The sequence below is a fragment of the Sorex fumeus genome, unplaced genomic scaffold (assembly GCF_029834395.1).
Source record: "Sorex fumeus unplaced genomic scaffold, SorFum_2.1 ptg000128l, whole genome shotgun sequence".
NCBI classification, from domain to species: Eukaryota; Metazoa; Chordata; class Mammalia; order Eulipotyphla; family Soricidae; genus Sorex; species Sorex fumeus.
The window spans coordinates 173411-182860 of record NW_026606185.1 but is presented as its reverse complement, the minus strand read 5'-3'; the positions used below and the strand labels follow the sequence as shown (position 1 = coordinate 182860).

At 57.3% G+C, this 9450-nt stretch overlaps 1 protein-coding gene across 2 annotated transcripts; it reads right to left on the bottom strand.

Moving 5' to 3' along the window:
* Window positions 1–1004: 1004 nt before the first annotated feature.
* Window positions 1005–9308, bottom strand: CUNH17orf80 (chromosome unknown C17orf80 homolog). 2 transcript variants are annotated; one of them, XM_056138248.1, is made up of 5 exons: window positions 8992–9308; window positions 4737–6099; window positions 2386–2490; window positions 2016–2120; window positions 1005–1186 (listed from the first exon to the last, which is right to left on the bottom strand). In XM_056138248.1, the coding sequence occupies exons 2-5, from the start codon at window positions 6070–6072 to the stop codon at window positions 1164–1166; spliced, it is 1569 nt and encodes a 522-aa protein (XP_055994223.1). In that variant the 5' UTR covers window positions 6073–6099; window positions 8992–9308; the 3' UTR covers window positions 1005–1163. The 2 variants fall into 2 exon arrangements, with proteins under 2 accessions (XP_055994223.1, XP_055994224.1); XM_056138249.1 differs by lacking the exon at window positions 2386–2490.
* Window positions 9309–9450: the final 142 nt, after the last annotated feature.

Sequence of the window (9450 nt, the reverse complement as noted above, 5' to 3'; positions counted from 1 at the left end):
AGCGACCCAGCCTCGGGTGGGTAGGCAGAGTGGGGACAGGACACCACCCCACGCAGGCGAGGTGAGGGTACTCTCATAAGGCACGTTCAGGTTTGCACGGCCAGGACATGCAGCAAGGAGGGGAGAGCCTCCCTAGCAACCGAGGAAGAGAAGCCAACAGCTAGTGACCGCCCTCCTCTAAGGCTGGGTAAGATGAGCCCCCGCACCTCTGGCTCCGAGCGGCAGCAGCTGGCAGACGGGGACATTCCGAGTTGATGCCAGCTCGGGTGGTGCCTTAAGAAACCTTGAGTTTTCTTTTTCGGGCCACCCTGGGGACCCCATGTACAAAGCCCGTGCTCCAGTCGCCTGGATTCTTACAAGTGACAGCAACGGTTCAGGGACCTGCGCTAACCCAGCTGCGGGCGAATGCTTCTGCTCCTTCTGAGCCATCTGGGACTCTCGGCACCGACCCGTGCAAAGCTGCCCTCGGGAGGACCACAGCTCCTCCAAGCACGCCTTCTGAGGAAGGAACTCCGTTCCAGGACACAGGTCACTGCGATGGCTTTTGTGATTTCAGCGTTGTGCTGACGTGACACACGGGTCATCACCAACAGTGAAATGTTCCTGAGCACAGGCGGGCAGGCCCCGGGCCTCCAAGATGCCCACTGCACTTGGCATGAAGAGGGGTGGCGCAGGGTCGGTTTTTCCTTAGCAGTCCGGTGGCCTAAACACATTTGAGTAAGGCACCCACCCCCCATCTTTATAACCCCCAAACCTTGGACCCTTGGGGGTACGAGGGTGCGGGCAGCAACCACCAGCCCAGGGCTCTGCTTATGCCGTCTGGGGCCATTTATAAAATATTAGCTTTGGTTTTGGGGGCCACACATGGTGGAGCTCAGAGCTCACTCCTGGCAGGGCTCAGGGGACGCTGTGGAGTGCCAGGGATTGAACCCAGGTCTACTGTGTGCAGGGCAAGCGTCCTCCTGCTGGAAGGGACGATGTCCCTGTCACTGCTGAGTGTGACGCAGACAAACATGCAGGCAGAGGTGGGCGCCGCACAGAGACAAAAGCACTCTCCTGGGCTGAGGCTGGACGCCTTTATTCTCCCTGCCCGCTGGCCCTCCCTCTGCGGCTCAGGTCGCTGTCTCCTGGGGCTCTCGCGGGATCACGATGACGTCTGCCCGTTACTTCCGCCAGCGCTGCAGCTCTTGGGACAGAGAGAGACTTTGCTTCAGCTGCCAGGCCCTTCTGCCCTCCCTTTGCCGGACCACCCGAGGCCAAGGGAGGGCTGGCCAGGGGAGCCGTGGGCCCAGGCGCAGTCCTCTCTGCAGGGATGCTCAGAGGGCCAGGGAAAAAGGGCCCCTGTCTGCAGCCCGACCCACTTACTAGGCATAGAATTTCACCAGGAAAGCCAAACAGTCAAATCTTGAGGGTTTTTTTTTTGTTTTGTTTTGGCCACACTTGCCGATGTTCAGGGCTTACTCCTGGTGGGGTTCAGGGGACCATTTGGGCTACCGCTACCAGGGCTCGAACCTGGGCCAGCCGCATGCCAAGCAAGTGGTTAGGGCACATGCCTTGCACACTGCTGACCAACAGCTTTAATCCCTAGCATCCCATATGGTCCCAGGAGTGACCCCTGAACACAGAGCCAGGAGTAGCCTCTGAGCACTGCTGGGCATGGGCTCCAATCAAAACCCAACCAAAAACTGTCACCCAGGAGAAGGGCCCTGAACTTTCAGAAGCAAAAATTAAAACACAATAAACCGGATGGGGTTGGAGTGACAAAAGTACGGTGGGTATAACGTTTGCTTTGCAGGGGCTGGCCTGGGTTTGATCTCTGAGTACTGCCAGGTTGGCCCAGGCCTCCCCCCACCAAAAAAAAAATCTAAAACAATCAACCAACCATCCAGGCTGGCATCTCCAGACCCTGGGCCCGGGTCTGCGAGGGCAAACCTCACGCCTGCCCGGCTCCAGTTAGCTCCTGCAACAGGCCATTGGCCACTGCCCACTGCCCAGGGAAGGGGAAGGGGCCTCACTCAGATGCTTGAAGCTCCAGTTGCAGCAGAGGACGAAGTAGCCAGTGAAGAGCATGGTCACGCTGCCCACGCCGCTCCGCATGGACGTGCCGCACTTGAGGCAGCCTGCAGAGACACAGGGATGGGCGGGGGTCAGGGCCGCGGGCAGCGAGGGCTGCCGCACCCCGGCCATGACCCCAGCATCACGCTAGAGGCAGAAACCTCAGTCAATTACAAGGCAGAACGGGGGCGGGGCCAGAGGCGGGGCGATAGCGCCTATTGGGCGAGAGCCTGCCAATCACGCTGGCCTCCCAATGAGCGGCGGCCCCCTTGGCCCCCGCAGGGCAGCGGGTCCCCAGGCCTGACCCCGCGTCCACGGCTCCAGTCTCACCTCTTTGAACTGCTGCCAAGAGGCTGGTGAGAGAGAGGTTGGAGGGGGTGAGGCCAGCGGGTTCCAGGCTCCTGAGACCGGTCCAACTTCTTCCCAACAAAGGAACTACGGTTCCGAAGAGAAGCCAGTCATGGGTCATGGGTCACGATGGGTGGCCCGCAGCCCGCACCCGGTGCCAGCTGGCAGGAATGGGGTCACCCGGGGCAGGGCCGACACCCAGACACGCCCTCGTAGGGGGAAGGGCAGGCATGTGGTGCTGGGCATGCGGGAGTCAACCTGGGGCAAATGCCTTCACCCTGCACCCTGAATCATGGGATTCTTTGGGGGGTGGGTTCTTTGGGCCACACCTGGCAGTGTTGGGGCTTACTCCTGGCTCAACACTCAGGACTCACTCCTGGTGGGCCCAGGAGACCCAATGGGGTGCTTTGGATTGACCCCAGATTGGTCGCGTCCAAGGCCAGTGCCCTGCTGCTGGATTTTCTCTCGGGCCCATTGGTAAGCTTCTGACTATACTGTCCAGCGGGTCCTTGTGGACAGGCTGCAGCAAACGGCCACTTAGGGTTTCTATCATCTGCACGTTTCAGCAAAACAGTCTGCCTTGCTATGAAGCGCCCTTGTGGGTTGGCACGTACCCAGCCTGCGTGGTGGTCAGCCACCCGCTGACCAGCACTGCACGGCACTCACACGCAATTCAAGAACTCGACAGAAGGGTTCCCGAGGCCACTGGTTTAATTTCTCCCCATGCCGGCTCCTCTGCTCTTGGGCGGGTCACCAGCCAGGACACAGCAAACGGCGCCACTAGTACCGACGGCTCGCACGAAGACTGCTCACTACCCCTCCCAGTGTGTGTGTGTGTGTATATATATATATCTGTATATATATATGCAGGTACCTGACCCAGGCTTCATCCCTGGCACCCCACAGGGCCCCCCAAGCCCCACCAAGACTGACCCAAGTTTAGAGCCAAGAGTCAGCCCCGAATACTACCAGGTGTAGCCCTCAAATCATCAAAAAGCTAAGGTAGGGACTAGCAGGACCCTACAGGGCCCTCAAAACCTAGTTTAGAACAGGACCATGTAGAGCTGGTTGGGGAAGAGAGTCCAGGGGCACAGAAGAAGTTGGAAATCAGGCTGAGATACACAGAAATGGCCAGGCTGGCTCGAGGAGCCACAAGGTACCAACATACTCGTGTTAACTCCCCGGGACGCATGGTGGAAAGGCTGAAGACTATGGCTGGGCCAGGAGCCTACATGGGCCAGAGTGATAGCACCGCAGGTAGGGCGTTGGCCTGCACGCAGCTGACCTGGGTTCGATCTCCAACTTCCCATATGGTCCTTGAGCACCGCCAGGAGTGAGTCCTTAGTGCAGAGCTAGGAGTAAGCCCTGAGCATTGCTGGGTGTGACCCCAAAAGCCAAAATTTAGCAAAAGAGCAGTCAAAGGCATAGCCAGGTGGGGGGAGTGAGGGTGCAGCTGTCTTGAGCCACAGCAGCTCACAAAACCAGCAGAGAAACATGAGCAGAGTACCTGACAAGGAACAGCCCCATCCAGTAGTCCACAGAGCACTGTCTGTGGAGCACCATAACCATTCTCAGCCCCGCAGTGCTCCTGACAAAGAGTCTGTCGCTACAGGAGAACCCACGAAAGAAAATAATGGGGGGGGACCACTTCTTGGCTCTCTCGGAGGCCTCCAGCTGCTCTGGGGTGCAGGGTCTTCTGGAGTCGCCCCAGAGTCCACTCCCAGCGGCCAAGGCTCAGCCTCCACAGGCTCCGGCTCTCGGGGACTTGCGTTCCCAGTGCCACAGTCCCTTCTCCCCAGCCAACCTTGGCCCGTGCTGCCCCCAAATCACTCTGCCGGGACTTCCTGACCTGCCCGAGTGTGGAATGGACCGTGCGTCTGGCCAGATCGCCCTGGACTCCCACCCTCTCTGGCCGACCAGGAGGGTCTGATTCTGCCAGAGTGCCCGCAGGTCTCCACCTGCCCAGCCCCCTCCTGGCACCGGGGTCCCACAGACACAGCTGCCAGGTCCCTGGGTAAGGGGGGCAGGGGCCAGGAGCAACCCCCTTTTCCCCAACCCGTTTGGTCCATCCAGGGCCCGGAAGTACCCCAGGACATCTGAACCATGAGGAGGAAAGACATAGGATGGCAGGTTTGGTTTGGGGGCCACGCTCTGCAGCGCTGAGGGGGCACTCCTGGTGGGCTCAGGACACCCGGGGACTGCCAGGGATGGAACCCACGCAGGCCACGTGCAAGGTGAGTGTCCTAACCACCTCACTCTCTCTGTGGCCCCCGAGGCCCGGGTGGGGATCCAGTCAAGCGGGGGGGGGGGACCCCCCAAAGGCACCTGCTTACCCTGCGAGCGGCTCTCGCCCTGGGGACTGACGAAGTGCGGCTTCAGCGCCGTCATGTCCCAGTACTGCAGCTTCCCGGGGAGCATCCCGAGCCCCAGGTAGGCCGGGTACAGCTCCGGGAGCCACTGGAGGCCCAGTGCACCCGCCACTGCTGTCGGGGGGCTCTGCTGGGCGCAGGGCAGGGCCGGCTGCGGGGCCAACAGCTGCCCCAGGGGGGTCTTGGCTTGGGGCAAGGCACCCAGCATGGACTCCCCACAGCCTAACTGGCTCAGCAGTGAGGCCCGGGGCTCAGGGGCCCCCCGAGGGGGGCAGGCCTCAGCTTTCTGAGGCGGGAGGAACTCCATCGTCAGAGCGGCCAGGCTGGGGAAAGCAGCCTTCGGGCCGGCCCGTGGCCAACTCAAGCCGGGAGCTGCATCTCGGGCCCTCAGCCCAGGGCCCGCAGGGCCCAGACGGTCCTTCTTGGAGTGACCACTTGTGGAAACCTGCGCGACCGCCATGCTCTCCCCGGCCTTGCCTGTGCCCCCATGGGCCCCTCCAGCGAGGGGGAGTCCGGGGCCTAAGGCCTCCTGGCCCTGCTTTGCGTCTCTCAAGATCACGCGCAAACGGAGGCTCGGTGGTCCTGGAGCCGGCGCCTGAGTCCCAGAGCCGGCCACACCCAGGGGCACACGTGAGATATGCTCGCTAGCCCTGGCTTGGCTAGTGTGGCCAAGACTGGTGGTAGAGTTATGGGTGTCACCCCTTGGGGCCCCGGGTGGCGCTTTTCCCTGAAGCTTCTGTCCGGAGGGAGTGGTTCTGTCCACACTGAAATGGGCCGAAATGGCCTCAATGTTCTTTGCTAAGGCCGAGGAGTAACTTCTCTCTGGGCTGGACAAGGAAGGTTTCACGGGGCCCCGGGGTAGAGCTGCTTCCGTCTGTGCAGGCTCGCTTCCCCTCCGCTCGGCTCTAGGGCCCCGGGGGGGCTTGGCTTTGGGGGTGCCGCCCGCTGCCGTTGGCACAGTGTTTCCCGACAGTCGCAGGGAGCCTGGGGTTGGGTTCCTGATGTCGCCACCTGCCTCGCTGGAACCTGCGCTTCCCACGCTGACCTCTTGCGGAGGAAATGGCTGAACGGGTCTTCCCGGCAAGTCCCTTGTTATCTTGGTGCATCTTTCCCCGACTCCCGTTCCTGGCTCCTTCTCATCCTGGAGGGGCCGTCTGGTCTTTTTACCACTTGCGAGTGGAGCTGGTTCGGATGGAAGAGCTTTCTGATCCTCACGGCCAGCTGCCTCAATCTTCTTACAGTGCGGTAAATGGGATTTCAATCGTTTAAATGGCTTCTTGCAATAAGGACACACTTCCATGTTGTGGGAAATGGCAGCCTCCTATTCCTGGGAAAAAGGAAAAGAGAAAATGTGGAATTACAGAAGGTACGGAATTTGAAAAAACAGAGGACCTAATTTATGTATTTTTTATTCTATTTACGCCTATTTTAAATTGAGGTCTTCTAGGAATCAAGCATTACAAAACACAATTGACTTTCTTCAGCATTCCTTATGAATGGTAAGCAAGCGTCCAAATTCAAGATCAATGAATAAATGATGGCTAGTGGACAAAATGTTCAAACTACCAGTCAGAATAGAATACTGACACCAATGCTGCAGCAAATCAATTAGCTATCCTAAGAGGATAAATAATTTTTCAGGGATCACTCCTGGCAGTGCTCAGGGGACCATATGAGATGCCAGGGATCAAACCCATATTTTAAAGAATCTTTACATGTAAAGGATGGTGAGAACTGAAACTCTTGCTAGGCTGAATGGAAGGTTGTTGGTATTTTCCTAAATGATGCATAAAAGACTCACTGGATAGTGTAGGATGACATTGCTTTGTCCTTCCTCCACAAGGAGCTTAGGTTTATCTGGTCGCACCCATCACAGTGCTCCTGAGGCACTTCCATTCCATTGTGTTTATCTGTAAATATTCTTCCCTATGCTCTCCTCCCCAACCAGTTAGTCAGCTTTCCCCCTAATCAGACTCTGTTAATTTGTAAGGTTAGATTCCCCAGAAATCTATGATTTTATATGTATGAGTGAAATATTGCCTTTCTCCTCTCCTTATGCCTTATGAACAGTTTACTTTAAAGCAATGTCCTTTTTGTATTGATACAGGAAAACCGTTGACATCATGCTTTGTAACTTAGGATTTGATTGGCTCCGAATATTATTCACTCCCGGGCATCTGCTTTCTCGACTTAAGCCTCAGTTGCCCTTAGTTCCTAACACCCCAAAAGGAGGGTCCCGACGAGGGACTGAATGGACCCAGGGCAAGCGGTAAGCTACCCTGGCATCGAAATGGGTCAGGCCAAAGTGCCATGATTCTTAACTATAAGTTAAGAGTTTGATCATAGACAAATGCTGTCATGATCCAAAAGTAACGACGAGGCTAGGATCCTGCTAGGGGTGGGAAAGACTATCTGGCCTGAGCACTGTAGTCTGAGATTTAGATGGCCCTAGGAGAACAATTCTATAAGTTTAAGATATTTCTTACTGTATCCATACAAAATGATTTATATTATATATCCTTATATGCTTGTCGGACAAGGAGAGGAGAGGCACACCCATGGGATTCTGCTCTAGGGTGGGTCGTCCTGCTGAGAGAGGATCTGTCCTAGGAGCGGCTTTCCCTGAGGGAGAGTTCTACCCCTAATGATTGTGACCACACCTATTTGTAATTAATACCCCAACCCCTCATGCTTTGGGATTGAACTGGACTCTAAGAGTGGACTGGGGGATCAGAAGGAAGAGGAGGAGGATGACGGGGGATGGAAAAGGAGAATGAAGTAGCATGGGGGAAGAAGAAGCGGAGGCAGAGAAGGGAGACTGGTGTGGATGGAGAAAGGATTGGAATAAACTGCGACTAAGACCAACCAGTCTGGCCCTCGTTCCTTCCTTTGCCTGCCCATCGCCATCAACCTCCCCGGGGTGGGGGAAGAAGGGTGAGACTACCCAACGCGGGCGGCGGGAGAGAGAGAGCCACCGCTGCTGTGTGCCGTGCCCCTTTCTTGAGTTTACACAGATAGGAAAAAAATACTAGAACATTTTTGGGGCTGGAGCAAAAGTACAGCAAAGAGGGAATTTGCCTTGCACAAGGGCAACCTGGGTTCCATCCCCAGCAGCCCATATGGTCCCCTGAAGACAGAAGTGATCGCTGCATGTGGAGCCAGGAATAACCAGAGCATGGCCCGGTGTGACCCCCAAACAAAAGCAAACAAAAATACTAGACCACTTGTGCCTAAGCATGAGAGATAAAATTCTGCCAACACTAAAAGTATTAGTAGTACACATATATACATACAAGTACACGAACGTGCAAATTAGAGTGCAAATATACAGACAGGTACACTTAAAGGTATATAATGCACAAATAATTTGTACATGGACTAAACATGGACCCTCCTTTTTACTTAGTCTGTGGGACAATGAATTCTTAACAATTATATATAGTTACATGCATTTCTTTGTGCAATATATCCAAAACAAGCACAATGCAAAAATATTATAGCATCTATCACCAGTTGCATCTTTTTGTTCATATCCCAAATTCGGAAAAGTAGTTAACCCCAACGTTCAGTTGAAACTCATTTCCTTCTTTTACATCTCTTGTCCTTTCTATCAAGCTTCATGTCTACGCAGACTACAGACATATTCTTAAAACCCAGCTCAGTCTGGCACGAGCTGCTTCACGAATGAATTCTTCCTCTAGATGTAACCGTGCAGATACCATCATTATGCAGCACCCCGACTGACAATACCTCCTGACCCCCGCCCCCCAAAAGAGGTCAGCATGAGAGATCCTGAAACCATTCACCAAAAACCAAAAACATAATCCCGGTGAACCCACGTGGAAAGCAACCAGCTCACCTGCTCCCCCACGACACCGGGCAAACTACAAGCTCTCTACCAATCGACTTCACGCAAAATTTTTGGGAGGTTTCCTTCCAGCAATATAATAAACGTTCCCCGGGGAGGGGGCCGTTGATGTACTGACATGAGCCGGGTCCACGAGCCTCGGGCCGGCTGCGCGCGCCCGGCCAGCTCCCCACGCTCCCTTTTCCTGGCCCCGTGCGCCCCACCCCCGGGAAGGTCTCCCCGCGCCGCTTCTGCCTTTGGCTCCCTGGCTTGGGGTCTGGGGACCCCAGCGGCGAGAGGGCGCGGGGGGCTAGAACCGGGGTCGGCGCGTGCAAGGCGGTCCTGGCCCCTTGCCGCTGCTGCTTCTCTTACCGGAGCTTTCGGGGAGATGCTCCAAGAGTCTGCGGCTCCGCGTGCTTTGGCGAGGGGCCGTGGGCCACTCCGGAGGAACGGACCCTGTGCAAGACACGGAGAGGGAGGGGACTGGGGGTGGGGGGCGGCTGGCAGGGAGGAGAGGCGGGGCCGGGGCTCGTGCCCACCGCCCGGGCGGCGGAGGGCAGCCCCCTGCGGCCCCCGGCATCCTCCCCTCCCGCGCGCATCTTCTCCCGGCCGGCCCGGGCCCCGCTTCCCCGGGGGACGCGCGCATGGCCCCGCCACACCGGGCTCCTCCTGCGGCTCCGCGAAGCCCCCCGGGAGCCTGCCCGCCCTCGCCTAGAAAGGAGGGCGCTGGGGAGTCGGGGGCAGCGCGGAGGCCCGGCCCGGGGCAGCGTGCCCACCTGTGGCCGGCCAGCCCGGGCGCCCCGCACCGTGACGCCCGCCCGCCCGCGCGCA

Coding starts and splice junctions, on each gene's coding strand:
- CUNH17orf80 (XM_056138248.1), bottom strand. CDS start 6,072: ATGGAAGTGTGTCCTTATTGCAAGAAGCCATTTAAACGATTGAAATCC. Junction 2,491..4,736: donor GGGCGAGAGCCGCTCGCAGG/GTAAGCAGGTGC, acceptor TCGGAACCGTAG/TTCCTTTGTTGGGAAGAAGT. Junction 2,121..2,385: donor CTTGGCAGCAGTTCAAAGAG/GTGAGACTGGAG, acceptor GTGTCTCTGCAG/GCTGCCTCAAGTGCGGCACG.